The sequence below is a fragment of the Oncorhynchus kisutch genome, linkage group LG13, assembly GCF_002021735.2.
Source record: "Oncorhynchus kisutch isolate 150728-3 linkage group LG13, Okis_V2, whole genome shotgun sequence".
Lineage (NCBI taxonomy): Eukaryota > Metazoa > Chordata > Actinopteri > Salmoniformes > Salmonidae > Oncorhynchus > Oncorhynchus kisutch.
Window position 1 is genome coordinate 31623431 of NC_034186.2, and position 21623 is coordinate 31645053.

General features: G+C 44.4%; 1 protein-coding gene across 2 annotated transcripts in view; it reads left to right on the plus strand.

Moving 5' to 3' along the window:
• Nucleotides 1-21623, plus strand: part of bcar3 (BCAR3 adaptor protein, NSP family member) — a 63259-nt gene that overhangs the window by 18086 nt on the left and 23550 nt on the right. Inside the window, exon 1 of one of the 2 annotated variants that reach the window (XM_020499106.2) lies at nucleotides 13315-13626. The exons of the other annotated variant lie outside the window; for it this stretch is intronic. Within the exon in view, the coding sequence (XP_020354695.1) occupies nucleotides 13543-13626 (84 nt within the window). The 5' untranslated portion in view covers nucleotides 13315-13542. Of the gene's footprint in view, nucleotides 1-13314; nucleotides 13627-21623 lie in introns of those variants that run through there. 2 annotated transcript variants of the gene reach the window in all.

Consider the following 21623-nt stretch of genomic DNA (forward strand, 5'->3'; position numbering starts at 1 on the left):
CTATCTCACTAGGGCAGTAGGTAGTCCTAACCACCACTCTGCTACTTCACTATCTCACTAGGGCAGCAGGTAGTCCTAACCACCACTCTGCTACTTCACTATCTCACTAGGGTAGTAGGTAGTCCTAACCACCACTGCTACTTCACTATCTCACTAGGTAGTCCTAACCACCACTCTACTACTTCACTATCTCACTAGGGCAGTAGGTAGTCCTAACCACCACTCTGCTACTTCACTATCTCACTAGGGCAGCAGGTAGCCCTAACCACCACTCTGCTACTTCACTATCTCACGAGGGCAGTAGGTAGTCCTAACCACCACTCTGCTACAGTGGCTTGCGAAAGTATTCACCCCCATTGGCATTTTTCCTATTTTGTTGCCTTATAACCTGGAATTAAAATAGATTTTTGGGGTGTTTGTATCATTTGATTTACATAACATGCCTGCCACTTTGAAGATGCAAAATATGTTTTAATTGTGAAACAAACAAGAAATAAGACAAAAAAAACTGAAAACTTGAGAGTGCATAACTATTCACCTCCCAAAGTCAATACTTTGTAGAGCCACCTTTTGCAGCAAATACAGTTGCAAGTCTCTTGGGGTATGTCTTTATAAGCTTGGCACATCTTGCCCATTCTTCAGGACAAAACTGCCTCCGCTCCTTCAAGTTCGATGGGTTCCGCTGGTGTACAGCAATCTTTAAGTCATACCGCAGATTCTCAATTGGATTGAGGTATGGGCTTTGACTAGGCCATTCCAATACATTTAAACATTTCCCCTTAAACCGCTCGAGTATTGTTTTAGCAGTTTGCTTAGGGTCATTGTCCTGCTGGAAGGTGAACCTCCGTCCCAGTCTCAAATCTCTGGAAGACTGAAACAGGTTACCCTCAAGAATTTCCCTGTATTTAGCGCCATCCATCATTCCTTCAATTCTGACTTGTTTCCCAGTCCCTGCTGATGAAAAACCTACCCATAGCATGATGCTGCCACCACCATGCTTCACTGTGGGGATGGTGTTCTCTGGGTGATTAGAGGTTTTGGGTTTGCACCAGACATAGCGTTTTCATTGATGGCCAAAAAGCTAAATTTTTGTCTCATCTGACCAGAGTACCTCCTTCCATTTGTTTGGGTAGTCTCCCACATGCCTTTTGGCAGATATTCCAATCTCCGCTGTGGAGCTTTGCAGCTCCTTCAGGGTTATCTTTGGTCTCTTTGTTGCCTCTCTGATTAATGCCCTCCTATCCTGGTCTGTGAATTTTGGTAGGCGGACCTCTCTTGGCAGGTTTTTTGTGGTGTCATATTCTTTTCATTTTTTAAATAATGGATTTAATGGTGCTCCGTGGGATGTTCAAAGTTTCAGATATTTTTTTAATAACCCAACCCTGATCTGTACTTCTCCACAACTTTGTCCCTGACCTGTTTGGAGAGCTCCTTGGTCTTCATGGTGCCACTTGCATGGCCCTTGCTTAGGGGTGTTGCAGACTCTGGGGCCTTTCAGAATAGGTGTATATATACTGAGATCATGTGACAGATCATGTGACACTTAGATTGCACACAGGTGGACTTTATTTAACTAATAATGTGACTTCTGAAGGTAATTGGTTGCACCAGATCTTGTTTAGGGGCATCATAGCAAAGGGTGTGAATACATATACACGCACCACTTTTCTGTTTAAAAAAAAAGAATTTAAACAAGTTATTTTTTACATTTCACTTCACCAATTTGGACTATTTTGTGTATGTCCATTACACAAAATCCCCCCAAAAAATCCATTTAAATTACAGGTTGGAATTCAACAAAATAGGAAAAGTGCCAAGGGGAGTGGATACTTTTGCAAGGCACTGTACTTCACTATCTCACTAGGATAGTAGGTAGTCCTAACCACCCCTCAGGGCACTGGCTCAATATGCCTTAGAATGAGAAGAAAAAAGAAACAAACAGTTCAGACTGTCACTCGATTGTCACGTACCCTCTCCTGCTTTCAAATATGAATTCTCTCACTTCCATCTCCAATCATTTATTCATGCCTGCTTCCCAGCCGAAACAGTTCGGAACAGTTTGTGCATATATTATGACAACATTTTGTGACGTTTTTGTTAGTTTTGGTCTTCGGCAATGGTTTTTCGTCTGTTCGTGCACACAAACGTTTTCTCTCGCTGCAAATCTACACCCATTTATCAGTGATTGGTCAACAATAGGGATTCTTCAGTAAAGTGTTTGTTGTCATTCAATGAGAAACAAAACGTTTTCATGCACATTTTCATGCACAACAGAAATATTGCACCTAACATCTTAGTTAGATGTAAAATTGTGAGACTAAGATCTCCTCTTCAAAACGTCAAAAATTATGACAGATTTATTGAGTTATCTTTGATCAATTCAGACCATATTGAGTAAGTATATACTGGCTATGGCGTTTCAAGATGGACAAACAGTACTATTGCTGTGTTTTTCTCGTTTTTCAAGTAAAGGACTTTTAAGGGAGAATGCGGACACACTTGTTCAGTTCGCCAAGCTGAACTCGGCTAGGGACCAGCTGAACCAAAGGCTTTATTCAGTCACCTCAACATGTTGGGACAGTAACAGGCAACTGCATGGACTACATCTTCCCTCATTACTAATTGTAATGTTGGAGAGAGCCACCTGCCTTGTCTGACTCCGCTTGATGAGTTGTTGTTGATACCAGGTCAGACAGTGTTATATATATGTTTTTTGAATTTGACCTTTATTTAACCAGGCAAGTCAGTTAAGAACACATTCTTATTTTCAATGACGGTCTAGGAACAGTGGGTTAACTGCCTGTTCAGGGGCAGAACGACAGATTTGTACCTTGTCAGCTCGGGGGTTTGAACTCGCAACCTTCCGGTTGCTAGTCCAACGCTCTAACCACTAGGCTACCCTGCCGCCCCAGGAAACATCACAAACGCTGTGACATCAGAGCCCTGTCCTCACCTCAGCTCACCTCAGAAGGATTAGACAGATGAGAGTGCAACTGAGATCATGCAGGGCCTCATTCTTAGGCAAGAGCCATCTGTGCCCTTTATCCTCTCCACAATGAACCTAGCTATACGCACACACACAAACACACGTCTGCATGCACACACAAACTCTGAGGTGAGTTTCACCAGATTCAGGATGGTAGATAGTGTAGAGTGGTGTTTAACTAACACTAGAGAGGCCTGACGCAGCACAGCCCGCCTCACACCGCCTCATCCCACTGTGTGCTATACTGGGTAGTCACAGTGCAGGAGGATTTCCATATGGGAAAGCCCGAAGGATGGCAGGGCTACAGCAGATTGGAGCACCTCTCCAATTGTTTTGATGGGAGATTAATCTGCTGTGTGTGGGACCTTCACTGCTGAACTGTACTGTCTGACCCAGGCCTTACATAACACCCATGATACTGTATCCACTGTTACTGTAAGCTTCACACAGCCCGTCAACACAGCCCATCCAGGTGGGTTTGTTTTTCCACTCAGCCAGGCCTTAAATTAATATGCTATTGAAGAAACAATGAATGTTTGCCACACATGAACAGGAAACATCAAAGGCTGATGTGCTAAAGTCATTTCCTGTGGGTAGGGGGCCTGTGTGTGAACAGGAAGCTGGTCAGAGTAATGTGTAACAGTATAACTTTAGACCGTCCCCTCGCCCATACCCGGGCGTGAACCAGGGACCCTCTGCACACATCAACAACAGTCACCCACGAAGCGTCGTTACCCATCGCTCCACAAAAGCCGCGGCCCTTGCAGAGCAAGGGGAACTACTACTTCAAGGTCTCAGAGCAAGTGACATCACCGATTGAAACGCTATTTAGCGAGAACACCGCTAACTAGCTAGCCATTTCACATCCGTTACAAATGCCCAATGGACACAATCCTACTGCAACCAACCACTGGGATAGTGGTTTAGATGGGTGTACTGGAGAGACAACAGATAAACCAGGGCTGGTCTGAGAATGACTGAATGTAGCCACAGTGTGGGTGGAAACTGTTGCGTGTGAAAGTCTTGTTGTTTGGCCTCTGATTTGACATGGCTACAATCTTCAAAGCCAATCTAGAAGGCGGGAGAGGGGAAATTGTTCAAGAAGGACTCAACGCCTAAAATACCCTCTTTTTCTGGGTGGAGCCCAACTTCTCCCTCTGGAAGTATGTGGTGTTTATGAGAAAAGGGTTTTAAATCATGGTTATGTAATGAGCCTCACATTGATTAGAGTGAGACTAACTGTCAGAGTGATACAGTCACAAAGACAACATGGTGGCAGATGAGGATAGAGACCAGGATGAGAGACACCTGCTACTCCAGTAGACTCCTCAGTGAAACACTAGTGTAGAAGAGAGACTGATAGAAAGTGAGATAGAGAGAGAAGAATGGAAAGAGACAGCACAAGAGAGAAAGAGTAGAGAAAGAAGAAGAGAGAGGAAGAACAGGAGGACAACAAAGACAGGATGGAGAACATCAGGCCTAGTGGATTGTCTGGTTAAAAGAAGAAAAAAAAATCCCATCAATTTTCCACGTTGATTCAACATCATCAGATTGAATTTAGGGGTTGAAATGAAGTGGAAACAACGTTGATGCAACTGGTTTTTGCCCAGTGGTAGCTAAACGCTCATGAAAGAGCTTTAAAGGGAACAATGGCTCTCTAAGCCACATGAGAGATCTGCAGCCATCGCTTAACACCAGATGAAGACCCTTTGGCCCTCCATGTGGCCTGCACAGCACAGCACAGCATAGCCTGCAGAAATACACACACAGAAATACACACACAGAAATAAATACACTCTATTTGTGGCAGGCAGGGTGAGAGCTGGGTTAGAGAGATACAAAAATTGCCAGAACTACAGAGACATTATAAGTTTGGATTTATGACAATACTTCTTAATAGGAACAGGACAGCGGATAGCTTCTCTGGACCTTTCATCTGTAGGATGAGGTCGTTCAGAAAATTGCTGTAGATTATGAGTTGCTCATCTCACCCAACTCTCCAAGCCCCACTCATACATAATGTACATGGTGTGGCTAGAATATGCAGTACAGGTACCAGTGACCCCCTCAGGACAGTTATCTTCTCTACCTCAGTTGTCCTTCATCTCTCCCTGTTGTTCCTATCTACAGTATCCATTGTACCTGTTTCCTAGACAAGTTAGAACTGCGGTATGCCCTTCAGCAGGGTCATAGTCCACAATCTACTCTACCACACGGAAGAGAAATGGCACTCTCTAGTGGTTTGACTTAAGAACTACAGTATCATTTATACAGCCGAACAGCTGAACAGACATGAACGTCCACTGATAATACTAGTAAATCTCTTGCTAATCTGTTGTTATCCTATTCTTTTCAGGAGTTGAATTAAAATACGTGCCAATATGCTTTCCATATTGTATTTTTATTATCCATTGCAGTTTTCCAAGTCTAAAAGGACAGACATTACATACTGTTCCTAGATCTTTTATCTAGAAATGACCAAGTGAAAAAACATGATGTTATATGTGATATATCAATGCAGCACACGTGGCACTGGTCAATTATGCTCTGTGGCTCTGTGCCAGCATTAGTGTTGTGTGTCTCACGTTTCATCATCAGTGTTGTCATCATCAGTGTCACACTGTGTAGAGAGGAAGCCAGCCTGCCTAACCTAATGTATTTTTCTACATTTTATGAGCGATTTGGGTGCAGCAGAATGGAACCCAGCATTTCTTAATGGCTCTTGGGTAATTACACCCCCCAGGTAGTGGCCCTCCTCGCCCTTTCCCTATCCCACTGCTGTTATCCCAACTGAGTTGGTGTTTGAGTTTTTGTTCTAAAGGTGTTGCAATAGGTTTGTTAATGGTGAAAGCAGAGGCTGCGTTTAGACAAGCAGCCCAATTCTGAACTGTTAATTTTTTTACACTAATCGGTCTTTTGACCAATCACATCAGATCAAAAGACCAATTAGTGAGAAAAAAATGTCAGAATTGGGCTGCCTGTCTAAATGCAGCCAGAGAGGCCCACTTAACAGATTATTCACTTTGCATAGTTTAAGATTGCCCAGTTTATAAGTGCAGATTGCTCCCCTTTTTAAGAAAGCACCTGCAAATAGCTGAGCTGTGCATTGCAGACATTCATTCTCACAACTCTGCATCGTTAGTCAGCCAGTTCTCTCTCTCCCTCTCCTATTGTTTAATCGTATCTCTGATTCATAGGGCTGAAGCAAGCCAGTCCTGTGAGGCTGTATTTGCTGAAGTAAAGCAGATTTCTAACATGGCTTTTTTCTACCTTCCTAAGTTTCCTTGAAGTTACAGTATTTCAACTGACAAGTGAATTAAGGAGGATTTTACACACACAATAGGATGTCTGCTGATGTCATGGTATTGGAGGACCAAGAGAAAGAGCTAAACAGCCCATCATCATCCATCCAATCAAACATTCCCGGAACAGCTGAGAGCCCAACATGATGCTAATGAAATGGGGATGGAAATTCCTGTAGTTGTTGGAGTGCTTGGTATTCCACTCTGTTGGCATTACTGGGGAGACGGACAAAAAGTGGTCGTGTGTGGCTCAGTTGGTAAGAGTGTTAGCAACGCCAAGGTCATGGGTTCAATCCCTTCAGGGATCACACATACATCATGTGATGTACAATGTGTGAAAATGATGTAAAAGGATGCATGCACTGCACTGTAAGAAACGTGGATAAATGTGTCTGCGAAGTGGCATTGCTTTGAATGAAGACATATATTTTGGTCATGCTCTGTTATACTCCAACCATCTCTCCACACCCTGGAGTGCTGACTGAAGTTAAGTGGCCTTAGCATTACGAGACACAGAGAGATACAGCTCTGACCCCAGTGAATAGTTATCCTGCCACTCATCTCTCCTGTTCCCCTCCTCGGTCCACATCTGAATGCTCTACATTCTTCTCAATGGTTGTTCCGAGAGACAAATACAGACTAATGCTTAGATTTGCTAATCCAGAAGCTAGTTCAGAAGCTAGTTAGCTCCTTTACTGGCAAATCGTTTTGTGGTCATCAGCTATCCTTTAGCTCGAAAATCTATCGCCAGTTCTGTACGGCGCAGCGCGGCTCGGAACGGAACATACCGGACCAATTTTTCTCTCCATGTCCCTGGACATTCATACCCGGATCTCACAGCTAGCTAGCTGCTATCCGTGTGACCATCGGAGCTAGCAAGCTCCGTCAATCACTCCTGAGTTCCATCAATCACACCTGGGCTGCAGTCACCTATCCGGACCCGTTTTACTGCCTTCGCGGAGCCCCACCGGGCCTTCACAACTGGACTGCCGACGTTATCTACCCGAAGGAGTTATTCGGCCGGCTCCTCCGTCGCGACGTTACCTGAACGCCCATCTGCGGCCTGCTAACCGTTAGCTGTCTTACCGGCTGCTATCTGAATAGACAATCGGACAATTTTTTTATTATTATTTTTTTTAAATTATTTTTTAAATTATTATTATTATCTTTTCTTCTTGGGCCTCTATAACTATATCTATTGTTTTTATTTTTGTTGTTGTTGTGTGATTTGGATTAATCCCCTCTACCACACGGAACCCCACTAATCTACTGACGGAACGTAAGGGGTGGCTAACAGACCTCCATCCTATGCTAGCTTGCTACCGATGCCCTGGCTAGCTGTCTAAATCACCAACCAACCTCTCCACTCACCGGACCCTTTTGATCACTCGACTAAGCATGCCTATCCTTAATGTCAATATGTCTTGTCCATTTCTGTTCTGGTTAGTGTTTATTGGCTTATTTCACTGTAGAGCCTCTAGTCCTGCTCACTATACCTTATCCAACCTATTAGTTCCACCACCCACACATGCAATGACATCTCCTGGTTTCAACGATGTTTCTAGAGACAATATCTCTCTCTTCATCACTCAATACCTAGGTTTACCTCCACTGTATTCACATCCTGCCATACATTTGTCTGTACATTATACCTTGATGCTATTTTATCGCCCCCAGAAACCTCCTTTTACTCTATGTTCCAGACGTTCTAGACGACCAATTCTCATAGCTTTTAGCCGTACCCTTATTCTACTCCTCCTATGTTCCTCTGGCGATGTAGAGGTGAATCCAGGCCCTGCAGTGCCTAGCTCCACTCCTATTCCCCAGGCGCTCTCTTTTGACGACTTCTGTAACCGTAATAGCCTTGGTTTCATGCATGTTAACATTAGAAGCCTCCTCCCTAAGTTTGTTCTATTCACTGCTTTAGCACACTCTGCCAACCCGGATGTTCTAGCTGTGTCTGAATCCTGGCTTAGGAAGACCACCAAAAATTCTGAAGTTTTAATTCCAAACTACAACATTTTCAGACAAGATAGAACTGCCAAAGGGGGCGGTGTTGCAATCTACTGCAAAGATAGCCTGCAGAGTTCTGTCCTACTATCCAGGTCTGTACCCAAACAATTTGAACTTCTACTTTTAAAAATCCACCTCTCTAAAAACAAGTCTCTCACCGTTGCCGCCTGCTATAGACCACCCTCTGCCCCCAGCTGTGCTCTGGACACCATATGTGAACTGATTGCCCCCCATCTATCTTCAGAGTTCGTGCTGCTAGGCGACCTAAACTGGAACATGCTTAACACCCCAGCCATCCTACAATCTAAACTTGATGCCCTCAATCTCACACAAATAATCAATGAACCTACCAGGTACCTCCCCAAAACCTTAAACACGGGCACCCTCATAGATATCATCCTAACCAACTTCCCCTCTAAATACACCTCTGCTGTCTTCAACCAAGATCTCAGCGATCACTGCCTCATTGCCTGCATCCGTAATGGGTCAGCGGTCAAACGACCTCCACTCATCACTGTAAAACGCTCCCTGAAACACTTCTGCGAGCAGGCCTTTCTAATCGACCTGGCCGGGGTATCCTGGAAGGATATTGATCTCATCCCGTCAGTAGAGGATGCCTGGATATTTTTTTTAAATGCCTTCCTAACCATCCTAAATAAACATGCCCCATTCAAGAAATTTAGAACCAGGAACAGATATAGCCCTTGGTTCTCCCCAGACCTGACTGCCCTTAACCAACACAAAAACATCCTATGGCGTTCTGCATTAGCATCGAACAGCCCCCGTGATATGCAGCTGTTCAGGGAAGCTAGAAATCATTATACACAGGCAGTTAGAAAAGCCAAGGCTAGCTTTTTCAAGCAGAAATTTGCTTCCTGCAACACTAACTCAAAAAAGTTCTGGGACACTGTAAAGTCCATGGAGAATAAGAACACCTCCTCCCAGCTGCCCACTGCACTGAAGATAGGAAACACTGTCACCACTGATAAATCCACCATAATTGAGAATTTCAATAAGCATTTTTCTACGGCTGGCCATGCTTTCCACCTGGCTACTCCTACCCCGGACAACAGCACTGCACCCCCAACAGCAACTCGCCCAAGCCTTCCCCATTTCTCCTTCTCCCAAATCCATTCAGCTGATGTTCTGAAAGAGCTGCAAAATCTGGACCCCTACAAATCAGCCGGGCTAGACAATCTGGACCCTTTCTTTCTAAAATTATCTGCCGAAATTGTTGCCACCCCTATTACTAGCCTGTTCAACCTCTCTTTCGTGTCGTCTGAGATTCCCAAAGATTGGAAAGCAGCTGCGGTCATCCCCCTCTTCAAAGGGGGGGACACTCTTGACCCAAACTGCTACAGACCTATATCTATCCTACCGTGCCTTTCTAAGGTCTTCGAAAGCCAAGTCAACAAACAGATTACCGACCATTTCGAATCTCACCATACCTTCTCTGCTATGCAATCTGGTTTCAGAGCTGGTCATGGGTGCACCTCAGCCACGCTCAAGGTCCTAAACGATATCTTAACCGCCATCGATAAGAAACATTACTGTGCAGCCGTATTCATTGATCTGGCCAAGGCTTTCGACTCTGTCAATCACCATATCCTCATCGGCAGACTCGACAGCCTTGGTTTCTCAAATGATTGCCTCGCCTGGTTCACCAACTACTTCTCTGATAGAGTTCAGTGTGTCAAGTCGGAGGGTCTGCTGTCCGGACCTCTGGCAGTCTCTATGGGGGTGCCACAGGGTTCAATTCTTGGACCGACTCTCTTCTCTGTATACATCAATGAGGTCGCTCTTGCTGCTGGTGAGTCCCTGATCCACCTCTACGCAGACGACACCATTCTGTATACTTCCGGCCCTTCTTTGGACACTGTGTTAACAACCCTCCAGGCAAGCTTCAATGCCATACAACTCTCCTTCCGTGGCCTCCAATTGCTCTTAAATACAAGTAAAACTAAATGCATGCTCTTCAACCGATCGCTACCTGCACCTACCCGCCTGTCCAACATCACTACTCTGGACGGCTCTGACTTAGAATACGTGGACAACTACAAATACTTAGGTGTCTGGTTAGACTGTAAACTCTCCTTCCAGACCCATATCAAACATCTCCAATCCAAAGTTAAATCTAGAATTGGCTTCCTATTTCGCAACAAAGCATCCTTCACTCATGCTGCCAAACATACCCTTGTAAAACTGACCATCCTACCAATCCTCGACTTTGGCGATGTCATTTACAAAATAGCCTCCAATACCCTACTCAACAAATTGGATGCAGTCTATCACAGTGCAATCCGTTTTATCACCAAAGCCCCATATACTACCCACCATTGCGACCTGTACGCTCTCGTTGGCTGGCCCTCGCTTCATACTCGTCGCCAAACCCACTGGCTCCATGTCATCTACAAGACCCTGCTAGGTAAAGTCCCCCCTTATCTCAGCTCGCTGGTCACCATAGCATCTCCCACCTGTAGCACACGCTCCAGCAGGTATATCTCTCTAGTCACCCCCAAGACCAATTCTTTCTTTGGCCGCCTCTCCTTCCAGTTCTCTGCTGCCAATGACTGGAACGAACTACAAAAATCTCTGAAACTGGAAACACTTATCTCCCTCACTAGCTTTAAGCACCAACTGTCAGAGCAGCTCACAGATTACTGCACCTGTACATAGCCCACCTAAAATTTAGCCCAAACAACTACCTCTTTCCCAACTGTATTTAATTTTTATTTATTTATTTATTTTGCTCCTTTGCACCCCATTATTTTTTTATTTCTACTTTGCACATTCTTCCATTGCAAAACTACCATTCCAGTATTTTACTTGCTATATTGTATTTACTTTGCCATCATGGCCTTTTTTTGCCTTTACCTCCCTTCTCACCTCATTTGCTCACATTGTATATAGACTTGTTTATACTGCATTATTGACTGTATGTTTGTTTTTACTCCATGTGTAACTCTGTGTCGTTTTATCTGTCGAACTGCTTTGCTTTATCTTGGCCAGGTCGCAATTGTAAATGAGAACTTGTTCTCAACTTGCCTACCTGGTTAAATAAAGGTAAAATAAAAAATAAATAAAAAGATTTAATCAGATCAAGCGTTAACCAGTGATAGCCCACACCCACATAGTTTATGTTTTGGCGGTGTGAGAGGTGTGACTGCTTCGGAGCTGTCAAAACGGTGAGCAGATGCTCTTGATCATTGTCACAAAGCCACAACAGTCCCATTTGCGTTAGAAGTTCAGAACAGGAAAGTTTAGGCTTTATAGAAATAATGACGCTCAAATTTTAAATCATTGAACGAAATAATGAGGATTTCGATCAGCCTAATCAAGGTGTAGATTACATCTCACATTCCAGGGTTCAAACTTGTAAAGAAGGCCGCATGGGATTTCTCTTAATGTGACTCTGTGCAGCCAATGGCAATGTCCGCTTTAGGTGTAATACCAGGAGCCGCTTGTGGATTTGACAGCTCTAAAGCAGTTCTACCTCAGACACCGCGAAACAACTTCTATATGGAGGATAAAACAGATCTGATTGAATAGAGCCTTCAGAAACCAGATTATTTCCTTATTTGTCTCTTCAACAACACAGGTTATGTCCGACCTGACTGATTTAAAGCTTAGTTTTATATCACTTTTATTCTCAACTGCAGATATTTTCACCTATTTGACCTGGATTTGGTTGCATTACACACATTTGTCTTCCTTTTGTAGAGAGTTTCCTATTTTTCTGAGATGAACAGAACAGATGCATCTTTTAATTTAAAACAAACCAAAATACCTCCACAGTTTAAAACACCAGTATGTTAAAAGAGCAGAAGAGGCTCATAGAATGTGTGTGGTGATGGTGTGTTAATCAGAGCAGCACTGTTGGTAGGGGTAGGGGGCTTCAGAAAAACACACAGCAGCTTCTCTCTTTCACTCTCTCTCTCTCTCTCTCAATCTTTTTTACCCCCTCTCTCTGATGTTGTGTTAATCAGAGCAGCACTGTTGGTAGGAGTAGGGGGCTTCAGAAAAACACACAGCAGCTTCTCTCTTTCACTCTCTCGATCGTTTTACCCCCTCTCTCTGATGTTGTGTTAATCAGAGCAGCACTGTTGGTAGGGGTAGGGGGCTTCAGAAAAACACACAGCAGCTTCTCTCTTTCACTCTCTCGATCGTTTTACCCCCTCTCTCTGATGTTGTGTTAATCAGAGCAGCACTGTTGGTAGGGGTAGGGGGCTTCAGAAAAACACACAGCAGCTTCTCTCTTTCACTCTCTCGATCTTTTTACCCCCTCTCTCTGATGGTGTGTTAATCAGAGGAGCACTGTTGGTAGGGGTAGGGGGCTTCAGAAAAACACACAGCAGCTTCTCTCTCTCAATCTTTTTACCCCCCCCCCCCCTCTCTGATGGTGTGTTAATCAGAGGAGCACTGTTGGTAGGGGTAGGGGGCTTCAGAAAAACACACAGCAGCTTCTCTCTTTCACTCTCTCGATCTTTTTACCCCCTCTCTCTGATGGTGTGTTAATCAGAGGAGCACTGTTGGTAGGGGTAGGGGGCTTCAGAAAAACACACAGCAGCTTCTCTCTTTCACTCTCTCGATCTTTTTACCCCCTCTCTCTGATGGTGTGTTAATCAGAGGAGCACTGTTGGTAGGGGTAGGGGGCTTCAGAAAAACACACAGCAGCTTCTCACTCTCTCTCTCTCTCTCTCTCCCTCTCTTTCTCTCTCTCTCGCTTTCAACCTTCTCCATCTCTCTCTCGCTCTCTCTCTCTCTCTCACTTTCTCTCTTTCTCTCTCTCGCTTTTGACCTTCCCCCTCCCCATCTCTCTCTCTCTCTCTCTCTCACTTTCTACCCCCCCCCCCCTCTCTCTTCTCTAAACTCAGCCAGTGGTGAGAGGGGGTTGCTGGGGGTTAGTCTTAGTAGAGCCAGAGGCAGTAGAGGTAGAGGTAGTTCCCTCCCAGCTGGCTGAGATTTCATTTGCGGGAGAGCAAAATCACATGGGGATTCCAAAGCTCCATACATGGAGCTCCGGGACTGAGTGAAGCAGCATGGTGTGGTGTGTTCACTGTGTAACGCACAGAGAACAGAACTGCTTCGACTGAAAAAGAGAGAGACTAGAGAGAGAGAGCCACAGAGTGAGCTGCTACCATGTTCACACCTCTGGTGCGACAGAAGTGAATGCTAACTGAGAATCTCTGTCGTTTTTGAGACAGTTTTTTGGAGTGGCTTTTACTGTGAGAGGGGTGAGAGATGTCGGAGAGATGCAATGTTCTGAGGACCTTAACTGCAGCCCTGTGCTGCTTTTACCAGAAGAGCTCCGTCATCGGGGCCAAGGTGAGTGACAGACAGACAGGCATTGTGTCACCTGTTCACACAGTAGCATTCACATGATAACATAATCAGTGTATTGCAGGTTTTAAACCCAGGTAATCTGAATGGCATGCGCTGTACTTCCTGTAATTACTTCTGTACTTTAGTGAAAGGAAAAGTCTCTGATTCGTCCCCTGTAATCTTACTCTTAAAAGCTTTGTTTTGGGCTAACAGGCTTATCCGATGGTAATTTAAATGAATCATCAGTTGCTCCTTTAAAAGGAGGCTTTATCCTTGATCCCTTACTTTAGCCTGGGTATTTGGATGTGATGAATGTGTCCTCTGTGGACTGTGGGAGTGCTTAACATGTTTTTTTTCTCACAATCTATCGTGTATTAACTTGGTCCATGTGGATTGTTTCTCTGATGTGGAATAGGGAGGACTTTTACTTTCTTTTTGTGTTTTTCTATGCTCTGTGCTGCCTGGCCCATATGTCTGAGTCAAAGCTTTAAATAGCCTAGTCAGTGGGTGCTAGTTGGTTTTTATTGTCCCAACCAAGACATACTGTTTAGATATATGACTGTTTTCATTATAGTAAGTGAAGACGTCTGCCAGACACCCCACTCCATGTGACGACTTTCTGGAGCTGGATAGTGATGCTAAGTGTGTTGGTGATTCGTTATTTTGTGTGTGTGTGTGTGTGTGTGTGTGTGTGTGTGTGTGTGTGTGTGTGTGTGTGTGTGTGTGTGTGTGTGTGTGTGTGACTGTGCCCTTGCACTCAAATAAATGTGTGAGATCTCATCTGTAAATATCAGTGTATTTGAGTTAGCATGAATTCACATTCCATTAGCTTGTGTTTTTCAACCTGGACTCAGGAATAGAGGTAACATAGTAAATATAAATATGTCTCCCTCCATTTAGTATGATAGGTTATATTAATTTGTGGATGTCCATCATCCATTTCGTATGGTAAGTTATGAATTACAATTTGTATGATATATTATGAATTGCAATTCATATCATATATTACGAATTGCGATTTGTACAATATGTTATGAATTACATTTTGTTGTAGCTAGCGTTAGCTAGGTTAAGGTTAGGGGTTTGGGGTTAGGGGTTAGGGTTAAGGGTTAAGGGTTAGCTAACATGCTAAGTAGTTGCAAAGTTGCTAAAATGCTAAAGTTGTCCGTGATGTGATTCGACCACACATTTGGGTCCTGTCCAACCTCCCCCTTAAGCAACCTTCTGTCTTATGTAACCATACCAAGTGTAACATATCATACTAGTTTGAGTGTTACAGATTCACATTTACTATGTTACGTCTTTGAGGTTAGGCTGGGTTATTTAAACGCTCTTTTCACTTTCCTTTGTCCAAAGTAGGACTTGTTTTTACTCTGTCTCACTGAAGTGTTCTGCCTTTTATGTCATCAGAGGGAATTGTTGCAGTGACATTAAGTGAATTGATGGTGAGGCTTGAAATAGTGAGGCCCTATATCTGTCCCAACCGTGTTTATGGAAGTAACGTGGGCCTGTAACTCCAGAAGGGCTAAGGGGTCATGAGATGGACCAAAATTCTGACATTATTAATAGCCATTATCAGTTCTGATAATTATTCTTGGCTGGCTGAACCCCTTGTACAACCCCCTGTACCGTACAGTACTCTGTAATAGAGCTATCCTTTGTACATGCACATTATTTAATACAGTGGGTTGTAATAATAGCTGCAACAGCTAAACTGCATATGAGTGAAAAGCTTGTAGATTGAAGTGACGTTTCCCTGGAGGCTACTGTCCCAAAGCTCATCAGTGTTAGCCACAGGGAGATCAGGCCCATCATCATCATCATCATCGTCTACGGTCTCACACTCATCTATCAGCAGGAGGTAGGGCTATTGAATTCTCTCTCTCGTTTCTTCTGTGAACCTCTCTCATCATCACCCATAGTGGAGAATGGCATGTTTTGTACAAGTCTATGATCCATCTGACTATTTATTTTATTTTATTTTATTTTACCTTTATTTAACTAGGCAAGTCAGTTAAGAACAAATTCTTATTTTCAATGATGGCCTAGGAACAGTTAACTGCCTGTTCAGGGGCAGAACGACAGATTTGTACCTTGTCAGCTCAGGGGTTTGAACTTGCAACCTTCCGGTTACTAGTCCAATGCTCTAACCACTAGGCTACCCTGCCGCCCCATCATCATCTTAAGGGGAGATATTTCCCCCCAAAATAGCCCACAATTTGTGATTCCTCGCATCTGGCCAGTTGAACCCAACGGACCCCAGAGAGTCCGGGAAGTCTGCTAGCTAAGACATGGGCTCTGTTTTGTTTGGCCCAAGCTTAAAATAGCTCTAGGGGTTGTTCGGACAGGCTGGTCTGTGTGTGGGGGTCGGAGGAGGGGGTCACGGGGGGAACACAGTGGGCAGTGTTGGGGCTCTGGGCTCTGGTGCAAGGGGTCATTGAAGAGGGAGAGAGAGAGAGAGAGAGAGAGAGAGAGAGAGAGAGAGAGAGAGAGAGAGAGAGACAGACAGAGGGAGAATTACACAGGGGCCTGTGCTATGTGAGAGGATATAGGCCAAGCTACTGTAACTACTGAAAGACATCTCACTAATTTCCTCTCCATGAAAACAACACCCAACTGCAGCTTTAGACTTAGCACTATTAAAGGACCCAGGCAGCTCAGCAGCACAGCTGGGAGTGGAGGACAACCATGTAGAGCCAAGGATCTGTATGCTGAGGGTGCAAAGCCCACACACACTCTAGAAGGCCAGTGTAGATTAACAGGCTTGCTCACTTACATACATCACTCATCTCTATTAACACCCTATACTGATGCAATATGCACTGTCCCATTATAACACACATTATGTTCTTCTATCCTCGTGGGGACCTACAATTTATTTCCGTTCAAAATCCTATTTTCCCTAACCCTACACTTAACACGTAACCCTAACCCTAAACCTAACTTCTAACCCTAAACCAATCACTAGCCCCTTACCCTAACCATGACCCTAACTGTAACCCAAACCTTAAACCAAACCCCTAAACTTAAAATGGCCTTTGTCCTCATGGGGATGTGGGAAATGTCCCCACGAGAGAGAATTTCAACTATCTTTGTGGGGACTTTGCGGGATTGTAGGTCCACACAAGGATAAAAGAACCAACCACACACACACACACACACACACACACACACACACACACACACACACACACACACACACACACACACACACACACACACACACACACACACACAGGTTTGAAGCTGTGTAGAACAGCATGGGAGTGAGGTGCAGAGTGTCATCACATCAGCCCCCTGACAGAAGCAGTCTGAGGTGCTCAAACAGCATGGCTGAAGCCCGTCCATCACTATTAGTACCTAACGTCATTACAGACAGGTGTGTGTCAAATCTCTGACAACTTACTCTCTCGCTTCAATTAAGCCTGCTGCTGTCTGACCAACAATTCCCTATCTTCTCAATCCTGTTATTTCTCTATTTTCCTGTTTATCTTTCTTTCTTTCTCTTGTTCTCTTTCTTTCTATCCCTTAGGTATTTTTTCGTTGTGTACTCCTCAGCTCTCTCTGTTTCAGCCAGGGAGCCTCCAGCTCCTCCGTACCATGGGGTTAAGCCTGTTCTCTCTGTAGTTCAACTGCTGTGCGCTTGAGGAAACATTAAAGATGACCACCCCGCGTCTCCAGTGAACCAGCTGCCTTGGTTCCCTCCCCAGGATGCCAGCGCTGAGCTGGGGCCAGAGTGGAGCCCTGAGTGGTGCGCTTTGGGGAAGTGGGGCGGAGTTAAGAGAAAAGCCCCAGGAAGGTGCTGATTTAACGCAGCTAAGGTGGACTCAAAAGCACATATTATTCTACTCTATCTAAACAATAAGGTCTTTCAAATGGCCAAAAAAACTCTGTGAAGGAAGCTTTAATCTTTTAGATAGTGATAAGTTAGACCACCGATCAGAACCATGCAGCTTCGGAGAAATGTGGGCATTAAGGATGAGTTCAAAGCAGCTCAGGGCCTCCTCCATATCCATCACTTCCCATGCTTTCCTGTGTGGTTTTGTCCTGCTACTGGGCATCATATTACCAATATGTTGATGTAGATGAACAGGGCTATGGAGCCATGGAGCCCAGTAGTCATAAACAGGAGAGGGGGATAATGGATGGTCAGTGGACTGCAGTAGGTCTCCTGAGGGGCCTCAGACAGAGATAGGATGCCCTGATGGACCTATCACTTTACCCCTACACAGGAAGGGTGAGCCCACGCATCAAATCACAGATGAGTGATAGAAAGGCCATGAAAGACCATTAACTACCCCCTATCTTCCTTAACCTCTGGGACTGATGGTGTCCTCCTCTCATCGTGTCAGTGTATAAGTCAATGTTATTTTCAGCGGCAACCCGGAACATGGCCGCGTGATCAAAAGCTTAATAGGAGCCTGACTGTAGGGTCCACTGAGCCTGGTCTGAGACCAGACTCTTTGACAACTGATGAATATTTCTGTCTGCAATAAAGCCCTTTTGTGGGAAAGAAATTCTAATTCTGATTGGCTGGCCTGGCTCACAAGTGGGTGGGCCTATGCCCTCCCAGGCCCACCCATGGCTGGCGCCCAGTCATGTGAAATACATAGATTAGGGCCTAATTAATTTATTTCAATTGACTGATTTCCTTATAGGAACTGTAACTTAATAAAATTGTTGAAATTGTTGCATGTTGCGTTTGTATTTTTCTTCTGTATATATTCTATTTTATTCTGAGAAATCATTCATACTCACAGAGATTAATATGGGGCAAGGTCATGGCGGTTCATAATCATAATCTCAAAGACAAAGCTCAGAGGTCCATAGTAAGCCAGAACCCGGTTAAAACCAGGGGTTGGAAGTGGTTCAGGGAACAGAACCCAAAAACGGAAAATAACAAACATTTTCAAGGAATAGAACGAGAACCGGGAACAAAAGTGATCTGTAAAGTTCCAGAACAGAACAGTTATTTAAAAGCATGGGAACCGGTTAATAACGTTCTTTAATGTTCCGGGCATTTTTTTCCAGTCCCACAAAAAACGCAACAAAGCGCCTATGCAAAGCCCTCCCTATGTGAATCAGAAACTTTTTCCAGCATCTGCCTGCCAGCTGAAAATCTTTTCCAGGTGTGTATGTGTAGGCTACCAGCCCCTTCCCCTCCGAAGCATAGCTGTAACCTACTCAAATAAAATTGTTTTTGTCACATGCTTCATACACAACAGGTGTAGACTAACAATGCCATGCTTACTAAAAGGCCCTTCCCTTCCCAACAATGCAGAGAAAGGAAACAGAGAAATAATAGAAAAGTAGAGCAAGTAATAATAAAAGTAATAATAAATACACAATGAGTAAAGATAACTTGGCTACATACACAGGATACCAGATTCAAGTCCCTGTGCAGGGGTACGAGGTAATTGAGGTAGATATGTACATATAACTAGGACTAAAGTGACATATAATAAACAGTAGCAGCAGCGTATGTAATGAGTCAAAAAAGTTAGTGCAAAAAAGGTCAATGCAGGTAGCCCAGGTAGCTTTTTGGTTAAATATTTGACTAACTATTTAGCAGTCATATGGCTTGGGGGTAGAAGATGATCAGGGCCCTGTTGGTTTCAGACTTTGTTTATCAGTACCGCTTGCTGTGCAGTAACAGAGAGAGAACACTATGACTTGGGTGGCTGGAGTCTTTTTAGGGTCTTTGTCTGAAATCGCCTGGTATAGAGGTCCTGGATTGTAGGGAGCTTGGCCCCAGTGATGTACTGGGCCGTATGCACTACCCTCTGTAGCGCCTTGCAGTCAGATGCCAAGCAGCTGCCATACCAAGAGGTTATGCAGCCAGTCAATATGCTCTTAATGGTGCAGCTGTATAACATTTTGAGGATCTGGGGGCCCATGCCAAATCTTTTCAGTCTCCTGAGGGGGAAGAGGCGTTGTCATGCCCTCTTCATGACTGTGTGTGTGGACCATGATAGATCCTTAGTGATGTGGACACAGAGAAACTTGAAGCTCTTGACCTACTCCACTACAGCTCTGTTAATGTATTTGGTATTTTATTAGGATCCCCATTATCTGTTGCAAAAGCAGCAGCTACTCTTCCTGGGGTCCACACAAAACACGAAACACAATACAGAATGACATAATGCAGAACATCAACAGACAAGAATAGCTCAAAGACAGAACTACATAAAACATTTTTGTAAATGCACACGTATTTATGCATACACACAAACTATCTAGGTCAAATAGGGGAGAGGCGTTGTGCCTCGAGGTGTTGCTTCATCTGTTTTTTGAAACCAGGTTTGCTGTTTATCTGAGCAATATGTGATGGAAGGAAGTTCCATGCAATTAGGGCTATATATAATACTGTATGCTTTCTTGAATTTGCTCTGGATTTGGGGACTGTGAAAATACCCCTGGTGGCATGTCTGGTGGGATAAGTGTGAATGGGGATCTGTGCTCTGCCCTTTGATTCCTGTTGTTATCGATCAGCTTCTTTGTCTTGCTGATGTTGAGGGAAAGGTTGTTGTTCTGGAACCACACTGCTAGGTCTCTGGACCTTCTCCCTATAGTCTCATTGCCGTTTGTGTTCAGGCCTACCACCGGCGTGCCGTCAGCAAACTTAATAATGGTGTTGGAGTCGTGCGTGGTCACTCAGTCATAGGTGAATAGGGACAACAGGAGGGGACTAAGCATGCACCTCTGAGGGGCCCCTGTGTTGAGGGTCAGCGTGGTGGATGTGTTGTTGCCCACCCTCACCACCTGGCAGCAGCCCATCAGGAAGTCCAGGATCCAGTTGCAGAGGGAGGTGTTCAGTCCCAGGGTCTTTATCTTAGTAAAGAGCTTGGAGGGCACTATGATGTTGAAAGCTGAGTTGTAGTCAATGAACAGCATTCTCACATAGGTGTTCCTCTGTGAGGTGGGAAAGGACAGTGTGCAATAGAGATTGTGCTATGTGTGGAACTGTTGGGGTGGTATGCAAATTGGAGTGGGTCCAGGGTGTCTGGGGTAATGGTGTTGATGTGAGCCATGACCAACCTTTCAAAGCCTTTCATCACAGATTATTCATTTAGATAGTCCCTGTGCCCATAGTAACCTATGGTGGTCTGCTTGAAACATATAGGTAACATATAGGACACTTGCCAGCTGGTCAGCACATGCTCTGAGTACGCATCCTGGTAATCTGTCTGTCCGTGCAGCCTTGTGAATTTTAACCTGTTTAAAGGTCTTACTCACACCAGCTATGGCGAGCGTGATCACACAGTCATCCGGAACAGCTGGTGCTCTCATGCATGATTCAGTGCTGCTTGCCTTGAAGTGAGAGTAGGCTTTTGTCGCTAGGCAGCTGTGGCTGGCTCAGTGTGGTTGTTTCCTGTAATTCATGGCTTCTGATTGGGATATATATGTATGGTCACTGTGGGGACGACGTCATCGATGCACTTATTAATGAAGCTGGTGACTGATGTAGTAAATTCCTTAATGCTATCGGATGAATCCCGGAACGTATTCCAGTCTGTGCTAGCGGAACAGTCCTGTAGCTTAGCATCCGCTTCACCGGATCACTTCCGTATTGGACACGTCACTGGTATTTCCTGTTTTGAGTTTTTGCTTGTAAGCAGGAATCAGGAGGATAGAGTTATGGTCAGATTTACCAAAGAGAGGACAAGGGAGAGCTTTGTATGCATTTCTGTGTGTGGAGTAAAGATTACCTAGTTTCTAGTTGCACAGGTGTCATGCTGGTAGAAATGAGATAAAATGGATTTCAGTTTCCTTTCATTAAAATCACAGGCTACTAGGAGAGCCGGCTCTGGATGAGTGTGTTCTTTTTTAGTTATGGTGTATACAGCTCATTTAGTGAGGTCTTAGTGCCAGCATTGGTTTATGGTTGTAAATAGACTACATAGAGCTACAAAAAATATAGGTGTAAACTCTCTTGGTAAATAGTTTGGCCTACACCAGTGGTTCCCAAAGTTTTCACAGTCCCGTACCCCTTCAAACAT